The 19,471-nt window shown below is 43.9% G+C and overlaps 3 protein-coding genes across 10 annotated transcripts; all 3 read left to right on the forward strand.

The window, feature by feature from the left end:
• The first annotated feature begins 1,659 nt into the window (after positions 1–1,659).
• Positions 1,660–5,345, forward strand: LOC112881750 (ras-related protein RABH1b-like). Of its 3 annotated transcripts, none has more exons than XM_025946600.1 (6): positions 1,660–1,953; positions 3,849–3,919; positions 4,174–4,262; positions 4,572–4,683; positions 4,770–4,860; positions 4,947–5,345. In XM_025946600.1, the coding sequence occupies exons 1-6, from the start codon at positions 1,834–1,836 to the stop codon at positions 5,091–5,093; spliced, it is 630 nt and encodes a 209-aa protein (XP_025802385.1). In that variant the 5' UTR covers positions 1,660–1,833; the 3' UTR covers positions 5,094–5,345. The 3 variants fall into 3 exon arrangements, with proteins under 3 accessions (XP_025802385.1, XP_025802386.1, XP_025802384.1); XM_025946601.1 differs by lacking the exon at positions 1,660–1,953 and adding an exon at positions 2,613–2,932; XM_025946599.1 differs by lacking the exon at positions 1,660–1,953 and adding an exon at positions 2,916–3,375.
• Positions 5,346–5,476: 131 nt separating this feature from the next.
• On the forward strand, positions 5,477–7,679 carry LOC112881751 (copper-transporting ATPase PAA1, chloroplastic-like). 3 transcript variants are annotated; one of them, XM_025946602.1, is made up of 4 exons: positions 5,477–5,831; positions 5,980–6,033; positions 6,572–6,725; positions 6,836–7,200. In XM_025946602.1, the coding sequence occupies exons 1-4, from the start codon at positions 5,583–5,585 to the stop codon at positions 6,934–6,936; spliced, it is 558 nt and encodes a 185-aa protein (XP_025802387.1). In that variant the 5' UTR covers positions 5,477–5,582; the 3' UTR covers positions 6,937–7,200. The 3 variants fall into 3 exon arrangements, with proteins under 3 accessions (XP_025802387.1, XP_025802389.1, XP_025802388.1); XM_025946604.1 differs by lacking the exon at positions 6,836–7,200 and adding an exon at positions 7,207–7,679 and having other exon boundaries at positions 5,481–5,831; XM_025946603.1 differs by lacking the exon at positions 6,836–7,200 and adding an exon at positions 7,207–7,679 and having other exon boundaries at positions 5,484–5,831; positions 6,572–6,733.
• Positions 7,680–10,320: 2,641 nt separating this feature from the next.
• Positions 10,321–18,290, forward strand: LOC112881749 (lysine-specific demethylase JMJ703-like). Of its 4 annotated transcripts, none has more exons than XM_025946595.1 (13): positions 10,322–10,984; positions 11,140–11,194; positions 12,477–12,811; positions 12,913–12,993; positions 13,074–13,151; positions 13,251–13,721; positions 14,037–14,261; positions 14,364–14,525; positions 15,055–15,423; positions 15,503–16,844; positions 17,101–17,204; positions 17,281–17,478; positions 17,712–18,290. In XM_025946595.1, the coding sequence occupies exons 2-13, from the start codon at positions 11,140–11,142 to the stop codon at positions 17,982–17,984; spliced, it is 3,693 nt and encodes a 1,230-aa protein (XP_025802380.1). In that variant the 5' UTR covers positions 10,322–10,984; the 3' UTR covers positions 17,985–18,290. The 4 variants fall into 4 exon arrangements, with proteins under 4 accessions (XP_025802381.1, XP_025802380.1, XP_025802382.1 ...); XM_025946597.1 differs by lacking the exon at positions 10,322–10,984 and adding an exon at positions 11,322–11,473 and having other exon boundaries at positions 11,182–11,239; positions 17,712–17,984; XM_025946596.1 differs by lacking the exon at positions 11,140–11,194 and having other exon boundaries at positions 10,321–10,984; positions 17,712–17,984.
• Positions 18,291–19,471: the final 1,181 nt, after the last annotated feature.

Consider the following 19,471-nt stretch of genomic DNA (forward strand, 5'->3'; position numbering starts at 1 on the left):
GTGGGCTTCCGCCGTCGCTAGTGCTTGGCCGTCTTTGGCATAGGAGGAATCCCAGGGGCACCCGTAGCAAAACCGGAATCTGCGGTGGATTCTCCGGTTGGCATTCTACGGATTGATCAATTTCGGTAGGAAAAAAGAAAATTGCGATCAATCATTTCCTCTTACGAAATGGATTTGATCAAATTCGTTAATATACTAATTTAAGCTTTTGGCTCTGTCCACACCTGTAAGATATAAACTTTAAAAGAACTCGGAGCCTGGATTGGTCAAACTGACCAAGCTATTATTAAAAAAATAAGCGGATCATGAGATAATACGACACGCTTCGTGTTCATTTGCCAGGTGTGCCAACTGCCAAGTATACAGAGCATCTTGTGCTAGAAAAAAAATATATAAAGTTCACCGCAGATGGACCAACAGTTTATGTGTAAACTTTCTTTCATTGCTAACAAAGAAAACAATAAGCTTGAGATAGTCCACGAGAAATTATTGCTGGTGCGCCGTCTACAACGCATGTCAACAATCCTCCGCGTGCTGATTTGCGCCATTGGATGTTGAACTCTACCGTATCTGTTTTCGAACCATAAAAGGAACCCGGTTTTGACACGGTGGGTAAGGTGGTAAATTGTCGACTGTAATGATGCCGCGGTCGAGAGCGCAGGTGAGGGCCGGCGAAAGCGACGTAACTCCCGCTGCGGAATGACGCTTTTGCCCTCCGAGATTAAGGACCACTGATCAGGGCCTTAGCAGGAGTTTTTGTTCTGTACCTGTGTTGATGTGGTTGCTGAGTGCGCGACGTAAATTGCACGTGCATCCACGCCGCCTGCTTCCTGCTCGAGCTTCGGACTTTAGCACGCAGAGGTTTCTAGTTTCTATGCGCCTTTTCCTGATAGAATACGATTGAGTTGTTTAATTGGGGGTTGGGGGGGCATTGACTAAAGACTTTGCTTGCTTAATGCTTAGGGGTATGCTCGATTTTGGCCCTACACCACCCTACGGCACTGTGAAATTCTGTTTTCGCCCGTATGACATTAGAGGAAGAAAGGACCATTGTACCCAGCCTCATCGTGTAAAAATGAAATGGTAGCACGGACCGGGAATGCAAACACTGCAGCGTTATATAGAAGGGTTCAAAAGAGATTACAATCTCTATGCGCGGAGAAATTTATACATTGTCCTAACTCCTAAGCAGTCTATGTCGAACGACTGAACGTAACGGTGTCCTATAGGTAAAGCTATTGTCCTGTTATTGTCTTGAAGACAGAATTGTCCCTAGTTTTCGACACTGACCTTTCTTTATCTAGTTCCATGCTGTCACACTCACATGGCAGCAACATTTTTTTTGTGATTGCAATTTAGTCTTTACTAAGGGTGAAGGTGAGCCATGGTGTTAGCGACGTCACGCTGCTTTTCAGCCTGGATCCTGATGTTAGCGAGGCATGACACATTAGTATTCATATACAGTACATGTAAAATTTCTTTTTTTTTCCAGGAACCTGATTTCACTTCTTACCATGGGCTGGGCTGGTACTCCCGAACCTGTGGCAATGGGCCTGGGCTCTCATTCCCACAGCCCGAAGCGGCCCCACCACCATTCAGCGCGAGCGCAACCCAGAAAACGCCTTCCCTTCTTCTCTCTCGTCAACCGCGTCCCCGCAGGGAGGGAGCACTGACGTGCGCGCGTCGTGGTGGCCGGCCTGCGTTCCACTTCCTCCTCGGCCCTCGCCAGAACAACGGGGAGATCTCGGGGTCGCGGGCGGGGCCGCCCTCCGCCGGAGTCCGGATCGAGAGGATCGGAGCAGAACCCGATCGCCTAGCCGACGCGGGGAGGCGATGGCCCCGGTGGTGTCGGCGCTGGCCAAGTACAAGCTGGTGTTCCTCGGCGACCAGTCCGTGGGCAAGACCAGCATCATCACCAGGTTCATGTACGACAAGTTCGACAACACCTACCAGGTAACCAAAATCGCAAATCGTACTCACCGTCTCGTCCGTGCGAGCGGTTCATCGATTCGTGTAACTGCAACGTTCTGGGGGAGGAATCGATTATCTGAATGCCGATCGATCAGATTCTGTGAATGCGCGTGTTCTTCGTTGATCCACCGTTGCCGTCTGTCCTGCATCGCGCATTGTTAACGATCTGGCATGAAGATATATGTTTAGAGTCGTTTTATGATCGGCCATGGTAACCACGGGGGATTGACCTCCAATTTGCTGGTGTTTTCTTATTACCACTCTAGGATTCACGTAAAGGGTAGCTTGGGTGACTGATCCTTGTCCTTGGTATTAACTCCAGCGTTTCTCCTGTCTGGAGAAAATGGCTTCCGTGAAGATACTTTCGTCAATTGCTGGCAATGCCAGTCGTTGATTTGGGGAAATTTTCTGGTTGGGGCAACTTCTCTCATGGTGCTCCCACACACTCTTCATTACATTGCTACAGTATGCAGAATGGTCATTTACATTTGCTCTATTTACATCAACGCTCCCGTTCAAGATGGGCTAAATATATTTAGCAATTTGAATGGACTCAGAATGGGTATATAAACTGTATGTTTTGATATGTTTTGAAAGAACTAGACATGGAAAGAATTAGACATGTCAATAACATGCTTGAATGCTCTAAATCTATGACCCAATTTATATGATGCTTACATGAAGATGCAAGTGTAAGTGCTTGTGCCTAATTACCTTCGTCCATTCGGATATAGTTGGTAAAGTTACCGAAGTTGTTAAAAGTCGGAATCACAAGATCAAGTGAGATACTAGTGGAGCTCTCAGAGAAACTTTATTTTTCTACCATTACTCTCCCATTAGAGTGTGACAGATGAGTTTCCTCAGCGGCCGCCAGACCTTGGGGCCACCACGGCCTCTGCCTCTACCTCCGCCACGATTACCACGAGTAATCCCACGAGTTCCACCTCGACCACCACTACCGGTTACTGCCTTCGTCGCAGCCTCTCCTTCCTTCCTTTTTTGCTTCCATCTCTTCTGGATTCATCTTCAACCCAACCCTTTCACTCTTCTCGCTTGAATTTCAAGCACAGCAGCTACCCTTCTCTCTTGAATTTTATGCACAGCAGCTCCCCTTCGCACAGCAGCTCCCAAGCAGCTCCCCTTCACAAGCACACGCCTGCACACAGCCACCAAGCTCCCCTTCGGACAAGCCTGCGCCCAGCCGCCGAGGACGCGCGACGCCGCACGGGCCCGCAGCCCGCCGCTCGCTCGTCGCACGTGGGGCCCGCAGCCCCCTCACGCGCACGCCGCCGCTCGGGCCAGCAGCCGCCCCGCGCACCCCGGCCGCAGCACCGGCGACCCTCGTGCGCCTGCACCGGCCGCAGCTCCGGCGACCGATTACTCGCGGCAGCGACGACGCCGGCGGTAGGATCCCCTAACGCTAGCTCTGTATACCACGTTGATTTGGGGGAAATTTTCTGGTCGGGGCAACCTCTCACGGTGCTCCCACACACTCTTCATTACTTTGCTACAATATGCAGAATGGTCCTCTACATTTGCTCTATTTACACCAACACCAGCCAATTTGCCATTGTGTACTGGTTTCACGAGTTGCGTAATAGTGCTTGATCGCGTACGGGGGGGATGTCGTCCAGACTGTAGTGATTGTGGGTTATTGCCCAACTAGTCAACTCCTGCAGGACAGCTGGTCTGTTTTCTGGTGATTTGGTGAATGCATGTTTGCAAATTAACGAATTCCCTGAATTTCAAGAATACAATTTTTGGAGAGTGGAGTTTGCATCACATATATTTGTAGAACAGATATTGCAAAGGTTGTCATGCTGCTTGGTATATTTGTTTCATTCTCCTTTGTCCTGATACATGGGCACTTGATCCAGGCTACGATTGGCATTGACTTCTTGTCAAAGACCATGTATCTTGAAGACCGCACTGTTCGTCTACAGCTCTGGTAAGTATATAATTCTTTTTGGTCTTCCCATAAACCATGTAACTTAGTAGGTTCAGTTACCGTGGTAAATGATGAAATGTTCCAGCGACATGATGCTTAATGCCCAATAATGAAATATATGATACCACACTATCCATTGTGCCCAAGTTTCTAGTGATTCACAGGACTAATTTGAGTTGCAGTAGCTTAAGTAATCAACCTTCTTCTTTTTTCTTTTTGAAGAACAGTTAGTATTTTACCCCCATCATTGTCAGGGATACTGCAGGACAGGAGAGATTTAGGAGTCTTATTCCAAGCTACATCAGGGACTCATCTGTTGCAGTGGTTGTTTATGATGTAGCCAGTAAGTTGCTCAAAAAACTTGTATGCCACCATTTTGTCCCGTCTTTTCTAGTTTTAGCGAACAGTTTCATGTACACGGTTCGCATTTTTAATGCCTCAGAATATCAACAGCAAAAGTTCTCAACAAATTTCTAACAATCAGCTCCTGGGGGAAGTACTGTCGTTTTTCAACTCTAATGAACCAAAATGCGTGTCAATCCATACTATTGCAGCTAGGCATCAGTTACTGTTCAGTTTTCTTTTCTGAAAAAGAAAATGTATATATATATATCCTGAGTTTATTAATTTACTGAAATGTTTATCTGTGCAGATAGGCAGTCTTTTCTGAACACCTCAAGGTGGATCGACGAAGTCCGCAACGAGAGGGGTGGCGATGTGATCGTCGTGCTCGTTGGGAACAAAACTGATCTTGTTGACAAGAGGTGACCTGCGCTCTCGTCTCTCATTCCTGTAGACTTGTTCAGACTGATACAACATGCGTCTGATACTTCTGCCTCGCTTGCTGCAGACAAGTGTCCACAGAGGAAGGAGAGAGCAAGTCCAAAGAACTCAACGTCATGTTCATCGAAACCAGCGCGAAAGCCGGGTTCAACATCAAGGTCAGATTCCGATTTCTCCAATGCCTTGATGCTTTTGCTTTGGATGCATTGGTCTGCACCTCACCGATACACTGTGATCCATGCAGCCGCTGTTCCGCAAGATCGCCGCGGCGCTGCCGGGGATGGAGACGCTCTCGTCGGCGAAGCAGGAGGACATGGTGGACGTGAACCTGAAGCCGACCTCCGGCCAGTCCAACTCGCAGCAGCAGGCGGGCAGTGGATGCGCCTGCTAGGAACAAACAGTGCAAGCTCTGCACATACGCGCGCCTGACAAACTTGATATCGTAACGCAGTTTTTCGGTAGTGTTGATACCGCCCTTAATTTCCTTATGCTTCTTCTGTAGTGGATGAATCTGAAGGCTACCTTTAGGTCCCCCCCCCCCCCAAAATTCCATCTCGATTTTGTGTACGGCGAAAGACCAGACGATTTCTTACAGTTTCATGTGTCCTGCTCTGTATGGTTCAGAAATAAGCTCTTGTAGTCTTGTGCTTTTTTTTTGATAACATGTAATCTTGTGCATTGTTCTTTGTTGAGCAACTATGCACCATGGCTCACTGCCATGCGGGGCCACAAGAATAGCGTGCAGATGCAGCTCATTGACAAGCGGGCCCAACATACTATCGATGACGTGGCAGTTCGTTCCCTCCCCCCGAACGACAAGCTGAATCGGATAAGCCCCTCTTCCCCCTAGCGCAGGCGAGGCGAGAGATCGGAGTCAGCAATGGAGTCTACCGCGCTAATCTCACCATTACCGCTTCTAACCTCTCGCTCCCGTTCCAAACCCCTCTCCCCTGCCTCCACCAGAGCTCGCCGCCCCGCCTCCATTCCCTTCTCCTACGGCAGCGGCCGCGTCGTCCTATTTTCCCGCCGCGGCCGCGAGTACGCCGGCGTTGGCTCCTTGGCCTCCGCCGCCGCAGCGACTGGGGAGGCAGCAGATGGCGGCTCTGAGGCCATCCTGCTCAGTGTCCAGGTACATCCTTATGATCGAATCCCAACTCGAATTCGAAGCTCCCCTCCCCTTCGTGCCCTCTTCTCGAATCACCTGTTCGATCTTGATGGTTGGCTAGCCAGATCAGGTCCGTGACTGTGATGTGCTCTTGCCTGGCTCTTGTTTGCAGGGTATGATGTGCGACGGGTGCGCGGCGAGCGTGAAGCGGATTCTGGAGAGCCAAGTATGCATCCCCTTTCCTTAATTCCTTTCTATCTCTTATTTGTTTACGCTAAGAATTAGGGGGGGATTATTGGTTTGCTTTCTTATGCATGAGGATGAAAAGTGAGGAACAATCGGAGATATTTAAGTAGCTAACTACCGAATGCAGATCATACCTTCTTAGCTTTCTTTGCTGTTACTGTTAGGCAGAGTAGCACCAGTGCACCATCCATGCACCGCCGTGAAATGGTTTCAACCTGCAAGTCCAGTACATTAGGGATTCATCAAAGACAAGTTCATACCATGCTGCTTGTACTTGTGTTTTTATCATAAGCTACACAGCTTCAGAGGATACAAAAGTTTAGGATGCTTAGTTAGGAAAAAAATTTTGTTGCTGGGGCACTGTTGACCTTTAGGCTTTTGGCTGAACAATTATCTGATCAGTTGTTTTTTATGTTTGCTTCTGTAGTTACCCCCACTTCTCTAAACATAATATACCTTTTCTCCATCTCCTTTTTAATATGCTTTTACTCATCACCTTGGGACACTTGCCTTTGCAGCCAGAGGTTACATCTGCTACCGTTGATTTTAAGGAAGCAAATGCAGTTGTGTGGACAACAGCTGAAGCTAGGGCATCGGATAATTGGCAGAAGCAATGTGGAGATAAACTTGCTAAACACCTCGGCACTTGTGGATTTGAGTCTCGGCTGCAAGGTAATTAGGTAATAGCCATGTGATTTCCCCCTATCCTTGCGGTGGCCAATGAATAAATTGAGTTATTTGAATCCTTACACTACAAAGTTCTTGCTGTCTTCATTTTTCAGCTATGGAAATTACCATTTCAAAGATGATTGCAATGCAGATATTTCCTTGGAAATTTGAAGTTCTAGGATCCACAGACCATGTTTCAGAATCATTGTACTGAGTAGATCAGAAAAGAGTCAGCTTGCTATAATTTGGTTAGAAGTATATTAATCTATTAGATGAGTATCCTAATTCAATTGAACAATGCAACATTTCCATGTTTCATATCTGAATTCTGAAATACACATTCCTAGAATATAGTTATGGAAAGAAGTTAAGTTTTTTTAGGTTGAAGTATGTTTGGAATTCACAGTTACTGCAACAGCTTCTTTAGCGTTTTGAAACATCTTATGTACTATGAACTCCACTAATACTATTTTTTTATTCACAGAGTAAGGTGAAGCCAAACAAAGCTGATACTGAATATAAGTGATGTCATCCCATGAGTTCAGCGTCAGATTTCACATGAATGGGCACACGGTTCAATTTCCACCATCATCTGTGTTGCAGACTTGCGGGGAGCCCTGGAGAGTTTTGCAACCCAAATTCCAGTGTTCCATCTCATGGAGCTCGGGCTTAGTGCCAGTGTACTAGTGCTTCCTTTCTCATGGGCTTTAGCTAGTTTGTTTGGAGAGGCTTTTGCTGATGCTCTATGCTAAAATCTCAGGTCACTGTTGCAAGGCATGAAGTCTGCATGACTCCGTTCTTCACTCCACTTTATTCCTTATTACCGCACAGATCATCTTGTTACCACTAGTACTTTGTCCATATTTGTATGGGTTGATTGGCTTCCTGTATTCCAAGGCCTTATTCAAAATTTTTATTTCAATGTTGTTCCAGTGGGGCCTGTTGGGCCAACATCAAGAAGTGTGCAATTTTGGGCCCACGGACATCTCGACCTCTTTCTTAAGAAAAAGTCCCTTTTACCTCCATAAATTTTGGACCGAATTCGAATTTCCTCCTTAAATAATAAAATACTTCTCGGACTCGTGATACCGGATATATGACCTCCTAAGTGGTTTCTGTCGGTAGTTTATAGTAAGTCACAAAAAATCATAAAATGAAAAATCCAATTTTATTGAACTCCACATGAGTAGATCTATGCAGTGAATATATTATATGATATAATTTAATAAAAAAATTATTTTACTTTAGATATATGTTTTCTATAATTAATTCATAGATACAATTTTACTAAAGCTCAAGCATATAAAAATTTCATCATAATTGGATTATGTAAACTATAGCTATGAATTAATTACAGAAAAATATATATCTAAAAGTACAATACATATCATATGTTTAATGCATAGATCTACTCATGTGGAGTCAAAAAATTAAATTTTCTATTTTATAATTTTTTTATTCAATATATTTTTTAAAAGATTCAGCTAAAATAAACATAAAAGAAAAAGAGAAAAACCATGGAGAGAAACCACCTAGGAAGGTCATGTGTTCGGTATCGCGAGTCTGAGTAGTTCAGACGGACGGGTTTTTTCTTCTAGAAGAAAACTCGAATTCAGCCCAAAATTCAGAGAGGTGAAAAAGAATTTTTCGCTTTCTTAACAACCACGCGCATATAATGATGCTTCTGACGGACTAGTTTTTCTCAGCCCATACAAGTGAGTGGGCTTCGAGCCTTCTTCGTATAATCTAGCCCACCCGTGTTTCCTTGGCCCAAGCCCAATGCGCAGTACCGTAGCAAGGTCGAAAACGTGTGGGCCCATATACGTCGGCCACCGACCCCGCTTTCGTCGACGCGGGGACGGTCTGACCACGCAAGCACACGGGCACGGCCACACGTTCCGAATCATCATCCTCATCCTAATCCTGCGCTGCAGAGTGCGGATGCGTGAGGTAATCTTATCGTGCAAGGAACGGCCGCAGTGCATCACGACACAGCCACAGGAGGACGAAGCGGCGCCATAATGACGACGCAGGCGGGACCCGAAGCCACGTGCCCCGACCAGTCCACCACCGCAGCCGCGTAGTATGGTGCTTTTGCGCGTAACGGGGGGCCATGAATTCATGCGGGAATTTTTCTCTTCCCCTTTTCCCGGTCCGGTAATAAATCGATATATACTTAAAAATTTTCAAAAAAATAAATGAAAATGCTTAGTGGAAATGAAAATTTTAGAGGAACATTAGCTAAAAGTCAAGAGAAAACTAGTGGAACAAGATTATGTGGCTTCAAATATTAGTAAAAATTCTTGGAGCACATATAACATGGCAATCATAAGTTTCATGCTTGGATTATTTAAAGGTGCCATATGGTAGGTATTGATTCATTAGTTGTTATGGAATTCAGCTACTCTATATTAATATTAAAGGTCTGTTTGAGGTTTGATACTAATTAGGAATACTAAATACAGACTGATTGTAAAACTAATTGCATAGATGGAGTCTAATTTGCGAGATGAATCCATTAAACCTAATTAGTTCATAATTTGCCAACATTGTGCTATAGTAAATATGTGCTAATGATGGATTAATTATGTTTAATAGATTCATCTTGTGAATTAGCCTCCATTTATGCAATTGATTTTGTAATTAATCTATATTAAATACTTCTAATTGGTGTCCAACATTCGATGTGACGGGACTAAAATTTAGTCATCCGGATCCAAATAAACTCTAAATTACTAAGTTAGGAATAATGGTAATTTTTTAGCACCATCAAACGCGGTCCTAACTCTATGATGGGGCCGTTGCCCACCTCCACCGTGAGGTCAGCGACCTTTCCGTGCATCCCTTTACATCTTAAACTCCAACCTATAACATATATGCCTTATTTAGATACGATTATAAGCTGATTCTCAATAAAAATAAAGCTAAAATCCCAATTAAATGTGTCAATTATTTCTCGATTATTCGGAAAGCCATTTAATTGAGAATCCCGGAATAACATGAAGCCCTCATGAGCCCCTCTCCCTGCGCCACCTCCTTCTCGCACTCCAGGGAGGCATGCCAGCCGTTGCCCTCCACCTCCCGCCACACCCTCTGCCCGACATCCCTCCCCAACCTCGGATCTGCATCATCCGCCAGCACGCCCCTAGGAATCGCGCCGTCCTGCTGCCGCGCCCCCAGTCTGCGTCGGCGCTCGCGCCCCTTCCCCCAACTGGAGCTAAATCGTGCGGTGAGAAATTCTAAATATTTTTTCCATAATACTCAATGGATAACTAGTTTTAAATTTTTTACATGACATTAAAAAACTCACGTGCTACACATCGTTTTGGATTTTTTTCTCCTATCACACGTCTCCTTTCTTTGGAGAGAGGAGAAAATAGTCAAGGAAGGTGAGGTGGGCTCCCTCCTTTTCTGCCTCTAACTTTCATACCATCCCCCACTGGTCCCAACTCCCAACCTACCCAAATTAATTTGCTGAATTTTCTTTGCCTACAAATCATATAATAATTAGTGTACCCACTTAGTACGATCAGCACCTAACTAAAATACTGCAAACAGGGACAAAGCTGCCCATGGTTTAAGGCAAAAGGAGACAGCACAGGCCGCGTTTGCTTGCTTGCCGTTCTTGCTCAGTTCCAGCAAACCCCTTTGCTTTTTGTACATTTTACATCCCTAGCTCCTCTGTGGTGTTGTGCTGCTGGATTTCTTTAGGTTACCAGCAGGTAGAAGAAAATGTAGGATTTCTCCTCTCTTAAGCTGAAACCCAGCAGACCACCAAACCAGAAACCATTATTTATCCTGGCCTGCCTACTTGCTGCCCCTTGTATTTGGTCTTGCACTTGCAGTATTCCCCTCTCCCTTTGCTGTGTCTGTGTGCCGCCCTCTCGCGGTGGTTTGGATTGGATCTGCACATCTATCTATTCTATCTGTTCAAAGGAATAATAATAACCCGGGTGTATGTGCTGCTGCCCTGACCTGGCTTAGGAGGAGGAGGGTGGGTGCTGGGAATTTCTGTTAGGTCCAGGAGCTCAGGGCAGGAGCAAACAGATCCCTGCAAAGAAAGAAAGAAAAATTAACTGGTAATCTTACAATTTCTGTTGCCGCTGCTGCAAGATCTTGGATCTGAAAAGTTTGTGGCAAAAAAAATAACGATGGTCTCACGAGCACGGCTGAGACGATGAGCATGATGACGCCGGGTGAGGCGATGATTCTGACTTGAACGATTGAACCGGGCCTCATCTCTCGGATCTGTGCAAGAGCTGGTAAATCCTCCTCCTCTTGCTCTTCTTCCCCATCGCCTAGATTGGGGATCTTCTAGGTCTTGATTCTTGCTGTTGCAGTCCCCTCCCCTTTTTGCCTGTATGCTTTCCGTGTATATGCGTGCATGGTACTGTCAATCTTATTTTCTCTTGGTCAGATGATAGTTATTTGCAGGTTATCTGAAGTTGGATTTCTTAGACGAAGATCTGAAGGTAGATCGATGCATATGTGTCGCGATGTCATAGCTAATTCGCCTGGTATTAGTGCATAAAAATTTCTTGTAGATGCTAGATTTGGGTATAGGAAGCAAAGCTGTTCATGGTTGGGATTATTTCGCAGAAAAAAAAGCTGGGATTACTGTATTTTTTTTGGAAGCGCCCTGGTCCAAGCCAACCAATCCAACCACTTTACGTCTTCCAGTCGCACGCCCAGTGCTCTCCAGAAGATTCCAGATCCTGATTGCTTTGACCTGGTGTGTTCGCCGTGTCTTGGTAGGTTTTGATTCGATTTTCTTCAGGATTTGGCTTCGTCAGGTGCGGATTGTTCTTCTTTGTGGTGGTTTGCGATGCAGAGTGGTAGTCGATTTCTCTGTTTGATCGGATAGGCCTACTAAAGTATTTGTTTCCATTCTTTTTTTAGAAAACCTCTGAATGATTATGTACGGATTCGTCTTCCAGATGGTGTTTGAAAGATCAGCTGCTGTTTCTTTGTGATTTCTGAGTAGTTTCGTAGCTTTAGCTTTTCAGAACATTTGGAGATCTGCTGCTTGCTTGCGTGCGTTCGCGTTCTTCTTCCCATGTTTGCGATTGATTCAGGCAAAGTTTTATGACCCGTACAACTTTTCCCCACTTTTATTTTCGGCAAAGTTTGAACAAGAATAGTTTTCCCAACATGGGCTCTTCTGATTCATGCCAAGCCGCACCTGTCTGCGTCCAGAGAGCCTTGTTTTCCTGCCAGGAGTGCCACCATCCCTGCCTCCTCATGCATCCGCCGCATTGTTCTCTCCTCCCCCAGGCACCATTTGAGATGAGCAGAGGAATCGGTTACTGGGATCAATTCCGGGGGTGGGGGACGGGGGGTTTTGTGCTCGGTAGGAAAAGGCCCCACATAAAAAACTGTCTGTAACCCATCTTCAACATATAAGCCACTACTAAAGACAGTGGTGGTATATATGTTGAAGATGAGTAATGCAGTGTAACTGTGGTGGTATGGTAATTATAGTTGATCTGTACCCTGTCAGCAGTTTGATGCAAAGCAATGCATCATTTTAATGCTTTTGCTTGAGACCATATGAATGTGATAATGTGAAATACTCTAATTAGCTTAAGGTAGACAGGGTTTTCTGGTTGCCTTGATTGGTTAGGCATTTCTATATGGCCAACTCAAGTGTTTGTGGTCCATCTTTGATTTATTGTATTTCTTGATGCCCTTAATCCTGATAAAAACGCCTTTCTTTCATGCAGTCTTAATTTTTTACTTGAATGCTTAATGCAGTAATGGGAACAGAGTGCATTATGGCCACAGTGAAGGAGGATCCTGAACTCTCATTTCCACCTGGATTTGGACCTTTTGTTGGCCTTGGATTGCAGGGTACCCAAAACAATGTCAAACCAGGTGGTACTCATTCTAGTTCAGTGCAAGCAGTACAGAGCATCGAGAAAGATGTCAAAGTTTTGGAACCCAATTCAGCGCATTGTAGGAGTGGCACACCTGCCAGTACTTCTGGGAGCCATAGTTGCAGGAAATCACTTCGTAACAGGCCTCCAATAGACTATAGCCTGTATGACCTTACCTCAGATGAAGAATCTGAAATTGAATCAGCAGAAAAGGTTTCTTTTGTGCATTTATCCTTCTTTATTCTACAATACAACCTGAATCTTTGTACCATAATTTTATTTCGATGATCAATATTGTCCTATTTTGTGGACAGGGAGTAAGATCAGTGAGACGTAGGCAACAATTACCAAAAGGAGTCCTTCGTGGCTGTGCAGAATGTGCCGATTGTCAAAAGGTTCGAATAATTATGCTAAATTGCTGGAGTTGCTTCTCCGGAGATGTTTTTTGTTGGCTTATGCACATTACATCATGCAGGTTGTTGCAAGGTGGAATCCATCTGGTGCACGCAGGCCTGTTATTGAGGATGCTCCTGTTTACTATCCATCCGAGGAGGTACCTTGTTAATTGCCGTATCATATCGTACAGTAGTATGTCTGTACAAGGTTTAGATTTGCATAAACTAATCACTTGGTTCCATCTTGTATAAATCAGGAATTCAAGGACACCTTAAAATACATTGCGAGTATACGGCCTATGGCAGAACAATATGGAATTTGTCGCATTGTTCCACCACCCTCATGGAAGCCTCCATGTCTTCTTAAAGAGAAGAACATATGGGAGTGCTCAAAATTTTCTACTCGAGTACAGAAGGTCGACAAGCTCCAAAACCGTAAATCATCCAAGAAGAGCATAGGAGGTGGGATGATGAAGAAGCGGAGAAAGGTTTCAGAGCCGGAAGATATTGGTAACATTAATCACAATCAAGCTGGGATGCAACAAAGCCCAGAGAGGTTTGGATTTGAACCAGGACCAGAGTTTACACTACAAACATTTAAGAAGTATGCGGATGATTTCAGTGATCAGTATTTTAACAATGATGCATGTGGGGACTCACCACCATCAGTGGAAGATATTGAAGGCGAGTATTGGCGCATAGTTGAAAGTCCCACTGAAGAGATAGAGGTACAGAACTTCTATTAGCATAGAGTACCTATGTCCTTTGCAATTTATAGCTACATTTGAGCTTTAGAAAATGCAATCTATGTTGATCCTGAATTTGAGATATCTTTTGTTCCAAATAAAAAAGAATTTGGGATATCTTTAGATCATGGGCCTGTTGGTTTCTGTAGCTTTTCAGTGCAGCTTTGTTACGTCTGTCGACCCTGAATTCCTGAGTTGTCTGTATTAGCATCTTCCAAGTTCTTATATCTGTTAGGGATGTTTTTAACATATATTCGTGCTATCTTCTAACTTGTCAGAAAACCCGTTCTCATATAGGTAATATATGGCGCTGATTTGGAGACTGGAACTTTTGGTAGTGGTTTTCCAAAGTTCTCTCCTGAAGTAAAATCTGATGGTGAGCATAAGTATGCAGAATCTGGTTGGAACCTAAACAATTTGCCTAGACTACAAGGTTCAGTTCTATCGTTTGAGGGTGGTGACATCTCTGGTGTTTTGATCCCTTGGGTATATGTTGGCATGTGCTTTTCATCATTCTGCTGGGTATGATGATTGTCTACACAATTACTTCTCTTATAATTATGATAAGTATATAGATTATCCAAATTTAGTATTATGATGTCATGTCCATGTGTCTGCTGACAGCATGTTGAAGACCACCATTTGTACTCTCTGAACTACATGCATTGGGGTGCTCCAAAGATGTGGTACGGAGTTCCAGGAAAGGATGCCGTGAATTTGGAGGTAGCGATGAGGAAACATCTACCTGACTTGTTTGAGGAGCAGCCTGATTTGCTTCACAACTTGGTAAGTGTTTCTCTCTTGATTGATGATTGTTAACTAGGGTTTAGGGTATGAACCCACCATTTCTGTGTCTTCTCACTCGTCTTGAATCTAAAACCTGCATCTCTCTCTCTCTGATTATGCTGTAACAGCATTACAAATAATGAACATTTGTGGCAGTGGCCCTGCATGATGTTAAAAAGAAGGCACTATTTCTTTCCTAGACCAAATATTACGTCAGCAAGTAAACCACTTCTTGAAATCTTGCAGATTTCCGTATAACACCTCATGAAATGCTACTGCATTAAAATCAAATACTTGCATGCGCAATACAGTAAAACCTTAACTGTACATGTGCAAAGTAAAGATGTGGTTAACATTATGTTTTCAACATATGTGCAAGATGAAATTTTAGTATAACGATCTGATGGCGGATATGTGGGATTTGGCTTGTCGTGGCTTATGATGTTTGCGCGAGTTGCCTTCCGTTTGGTACTTAGGAAATCTATGGGACGATGGGGGTGCATTTATAAGATGTCAACACCTTGTGCAGGTTACTCAGTTTTCTCCATCATTGCTTAAATCTGAAGGAGTACCGGTCTATCGATGTGTTCAGCATGAGGGAGAGTTTGTCCTGACATTCCCACGGGCATACCATGCTGGTTTCAATTGTGGTTTCAACTGTGCGGAAGCTGTTAATGTGGCACCGATAGATTGGTTACCAATTGGGCAGGATGCTGTTGAGCTTTATCGTGAACAGGCCCGGAAAATAACTATTTCACATGATAAGCTGTTACTTGGGGCTGCAAAAGAAGCAATAAGAGCTCAGTGGGACATTCTTTTCCTCAAGAGAAATACTGCTGATAACTTGAGGTGGAAAAGCATGTGCGGACCTGACAGCACCATATGCAAGTCACTTAAGGTAAATTGGCAATTAAACTATTTATAAGTATTTTTTTCATTTAAAACCCAGTGAAATCTGACATAATTTTCCTGCATAGGCAAGAATCGAGATGGAGTTGACGCAAAGAAAGGATATATGCTCTCCATCTCAATGTAGAAAAATAGATGCTGAATATGATTCAGCAGATAGGGAGTGTGCATTTTGCTACTATGATCTGCATCTTTCTGCCTGCGGCTGTCCATGTTCCCCCGAGAAATATACTTGCCTTATACATGCGAAGCAGCTTTGCTCATGTGACTGGAGTGAAAGATTTTTCCTATTCCGTTATGATGTCAATGAACTAAATATCTTAGCTGATGCTTTGGGTGGGAAGTTAAGTGCCATTCACAGGTGGGGTGTCTCTCATCTTGGATTGAGTTTGAGCTCGTGTGTTAAACGAGAAAAAGATCAAGATCTGAAGACTCTTCGGAGAGCAACTGATGGCCCCAGAAGGTCCTACATGTCACATGCATCAACAGTATCATTGTCACCTTCACTGGTTTGTAATGAACAGAAAAGCTATGGAAATAAGATGCTGAACTCAGCTTGTTCGAAAATGAATACTGCTGATCCTTCTGCAGAGCAACTAAAGTCGGGAAATGTTTCACCACAAAAGGAGCCATGGGTGAAGAATGATTTAGCATGTACACTAAACACTGGTGCCAGCCAATTACAGTGTAATGGAGGGCCTGGAGGCGACAAAAACTCAGCACCAAGTTTGTCAGTTCCTTCTGGTCAATCATCTTCTTCCAATGTTGGGACAAGGCCCTTAAGCACTTCTGGCGAATACATAAAAAATGCATACGGCTCTCTGCCAGTAATGGTTGATCATAGAAGCAACATGAAGCCTAGTTCGGAAAGCTCAAACAATTCCCATAGGTTAATGACATCTAATACTAATGCATCTCTGTGTTACTCTTACAAGGATAAAATACACATAACACCAGAGACTAATGCCTTGGTGACGACAGAGAAAAATAGCAATCAGATTCGGGCTGCATCAAGTCAGCACTCTGTGAGGACTGTTTCAAGAGCACAAACTGTCTCTCAGGAAGCATCAGCTAGTGTCTTTGCTTCAAAGCCACTTCCAGGTCCTTCACTTGTGAAAAATACATATGGAGGTTTTAGTTCAAGCAGTGCCCATCTTGGGCATCCAAATTTTTGTAATCAGCAACCAAATGATGGGTGCCTTCAAAGAAAATCTGAATCTTTATCTGGTCTGGAAGCTCGGGGGCATTCACCTTTATTTGTGCAACCTGCTTTGGAAAATGGAAGTGCACAGAAGGGTCCTCGCATAGCCAATGTTGTGCATCGGTTCAAGAGCTCAGTTGAACTTTTGGAACTCGGTGCTGTTCTATCTGGGAGGTTGTGGTCCTCAAGCCAAGCAATTTTCCCAAAAGGTTTGTTTTTCCCTGGCAAATCTGGATACCTCCATGCGTCTTCCAGCTGCTTTTCAATTTGGAAGCAACTTTGTTATTGGGAGCTACTTTTTACTGCTTTGCCATCCTTAAGTGCTGTTAATATGTTGCATTTGACAATATTCATGGTAGAGGAATGTTTTGCTCATGGATGTTTTTCCTCGTAGATTTGATTCTCGTCAGCAGTGCGATATATATTTTGCTCTTTTCCTTGGCATGATTATCTTTGTAAATACAGGGTTCAGAAGCAGAGTGAAATACTTCAGCATTGTGGATCCAACACAAATGACTTACTACATATCTGAAATATTAGATGCTGGACTTCAGGGACCTCTGTTTATGGTAAGTTTCAGTTTTTTGTACCATCTGCGCACCTGTTCTTCAGTATGTTTATATCTGTCGGTTGCTGCATTTACAGGTGACTATAGAAAACTGTCCAGGTGAAGTTTTTATCAATGTCTCTCCTACCAAGTGCTGGAGCATGATCCGTGAGAGGCTGAATATGGAAATACGGAAGCAACTCAGCATGGGAAGAGCTAACCTTCCTACACTACAGCCTCCAGGATCAGTTGATGGTCTTGAAATGTTTGGGTTGCTGTCACCGGTAATAGTTAAGGTGAGGAAATCTCAAACACACTTGGTCTTGAGAAATGAAAAAGAAACTCTGAAACACACCAACATCATGAGAAATGAAAATTTGTTCCAGGGTTGCATAATTTTACGATGGTAGATGCTAGCTGTCCTTCCTGGCTTGTTAACGATATAGTTATGCAGCTTGCTCAATTCTGTTAATTTTTTGGAGTCTGACTGAATCTGTGCAAACTGAGATATTATTTGAATTCCTTTCAGGCAATCGAGGCGCAGGATAGAGATCGGATCTGCACAGAGTATTGGAGGTCCAGGCCCTGTGTTGCTGGAGATGGTGGCAGTCGGCATATGCCACCACCTCAGGGTCCGCCGCGCATTGCGCTCCTGAGGGGGCTGTTCCAGCGAGCCAGCCGCGATGAGCTGCGAGCCCTGCGGAGTCTACTGACGAGCAATAGCAGTCTGGACGTGGACGAGAGCTCCAGGCAACAGGTTGCCCAAGTCCTGGACGATGAGATTGCCAAGCAGTGGCGCTGACGAACCTAAATAGGATTTCTAATCTCTTGACTGCATGAAATTTTTGGGACGGGACCAAGCAGTTAGGCTTGCTCATTCCGTTGCCCTCGTGCCCATTCTTTACATTCTTTGTGTCCATGCTCCATGACATAAGATTTAGCCACACCTGGTTGTTCTTATGTGATTCAGATGATTGACACCTCACCCACTGACCATACCGTTCTGTTCCTACATGTTGAGATAAATATTCCCTGTCTCGAAACTCTTGTGGTGTCCTTGCTGTTTTTGCTGAACAAGTCATTTCTAGTTCTGCTGCTCTTTTTTGAAGCCAAATATTTTTTACCGAGGCTGCAGGATGCAGGCACATGAGAACCAAGTTTTTACTGGTTGGTTGTGCATCATAAATGTGCCGGACCAGTTAACGTGAGCAGCTGCCTTACGCCCGTTTGGTTCTAAAGCGCTAAAACTTTAGTCTCATCCCATCAAAAAGAGTTTTACCATCTAAAAATATTAAATAAAATCTATTTATAATTCCTTTACAGATAGGTGCTAATTTGCGAGATAAATTTAATAAGCCTAATTAATTTATAATTTACAATAGTGATGCTACAGTAACGATCCGATTAATATATCTTATTAGATTGCGAATTAGCCTAGATGTTTTGTAATTAGATTTATAATTAGATTTTATTTGATGCTTCTAAATGATAAAAAAATTTAGTATGATGGGCTAAAATTTAGTCCTTAAAACTAAACACCCACCAAACATCCAAACACCCATTTAGTATGCCGAGTTGGTCAGAGCGAGAAGGTACATGTCCATGTACTTCATCATGTTCTCCAGAGTGATGTATGCATTGTGTGTAGGCCGGCCCTATTTGGTACTAGCAAGCAGTGGTGGAGCTAGCAATTTGCAGCTAGGTATGCCATATATGATTTTTTTAAAGCAAATACGCAATATAATGAATGATAAATTATAATAGCTACAACCAGAGTATAAGTTCTAAACATAAATAATTAAAAAATATTATAAAATAGTAAAGGCTACTACAGTATAAACCTAGGATCCTCTTAATTTTTTTCATCAACTCTTGAAGTACAAACTGTAGTATCTGACCTCACGCACTAACTCACCCCACCACACTCACACACGCACGCTAGATCTATGACTTATACCCAGAAACTTCACGTGGCCGAAAGATATTTAAAGTCATCAGCCTTCGCAACTCTTGAAGTACAAACTGTAGTATCTGACCTCACACGCTAACTCACCCCACCACACTCACACACGCACGCTAGATCTATGACTTATACCCAGAAACTTCACGTAACTTCACGTGGCCGAAAGATATTTAAAGTCATCAGGCTTCGCACTTGACGGGCACGTCGACCATTGTGGCGCATCCATGCGTGAGGAACTCACACACTAACTCACACCACCACACTCACACACGCACGCTAGACCTACGACTTATACCTAGAAACTTCACGTGGCCGAGAGATATTTA

The sequence above is a fragment of the Panicum hallii genome, chromosome 2, assembly GCF_002211085.1.
Source record: "Panicum hallii strain FIL2 chromosome 2, PHallii_v3.1, whole genome shotgun sequence".
In the NCBI taxonomy this organism is placed as follows: Eukaryota; Viridiplantae; Streptophyta; class Magnoliopsida; order Poales; family Poaceae; genus Panicum; species Panicum hallii.

What these genes read in the sequence shown, in the direction of transcription:
- LOC112881750 (XM_025946599.1), top strand. Translation starts at nt 3,067, where the DNA reads ATGCACAGCAGCTCCCCTTCGCACAGCAGCTCCCAAGCAGCTCCCCTT. An exon ending in ACTGTTCGTCTACAGCTCTG is followed by an intron (nt 3,920 to 4,173) that starts GTAAGTATATAA and finishes CATCATTGTCAG; the next exon opens with GGATACTGCAGGACAGGAGA. An exon ending in GGTTGTTTATGATGTAGCCA is followed by an intron (nt 4,263 to 4,571) that starts GTAAGTTGCTCA and finishes TTATCTGTGCAG; the next exon opens with ATAGGCAGTCTTTTCTGAAC.
- LOC112881751 (XM_025946602.1), top strand. Translation starts at nt 5,583, where the DNA reads ATGGAGTCTACCGCGCTAATCTCACCATTACCGCTTCTAACCTCTCGC. An exon ending in CCATCCTGCTCAGTGTCCAG is followed by an intron (nt 5,832 to 5,979) that starts GTACATCCTTAT and finishes TCTTGTTTGCAG; the next exon opens with GGTATGATGTGCGACGGGTG. An exon ending in AGCGGATTCTGGAGAGCCAA is followed by an intron (nt 6,034 to 6,571) that starts GTATGCATCCCC and finishes TTGCCTTTGCAG; the next exon opens with CCAGAGGTTACATCTGCTAC.
- LOC112881749 (XM_025946595.1), top strand. Translation starts at nt 11,140, where the DNA reads ATGATAGTTATTTGCAGGTTATCTGAAGTTGGATTTCTTAGACGAAGA. An exon ending in CTGATTTGCTTCACAACTTG is followed by an intron (nt 14,526 to 15,054) that starts GTAAGTGTTTCT and finishes CACCTTGTGCAG; the next exon opens with GTTACTCAGTTTTCTCCATC. An exon ending in TGTCACCGGTAATAGTTAAG is followed by an intron (nt 17,479 to 17,711) that starts GTGAGGAAATCT and finishes AATTCCTTTCAG; the next exon opens with GCAATCGAGGCGCAGGATAG.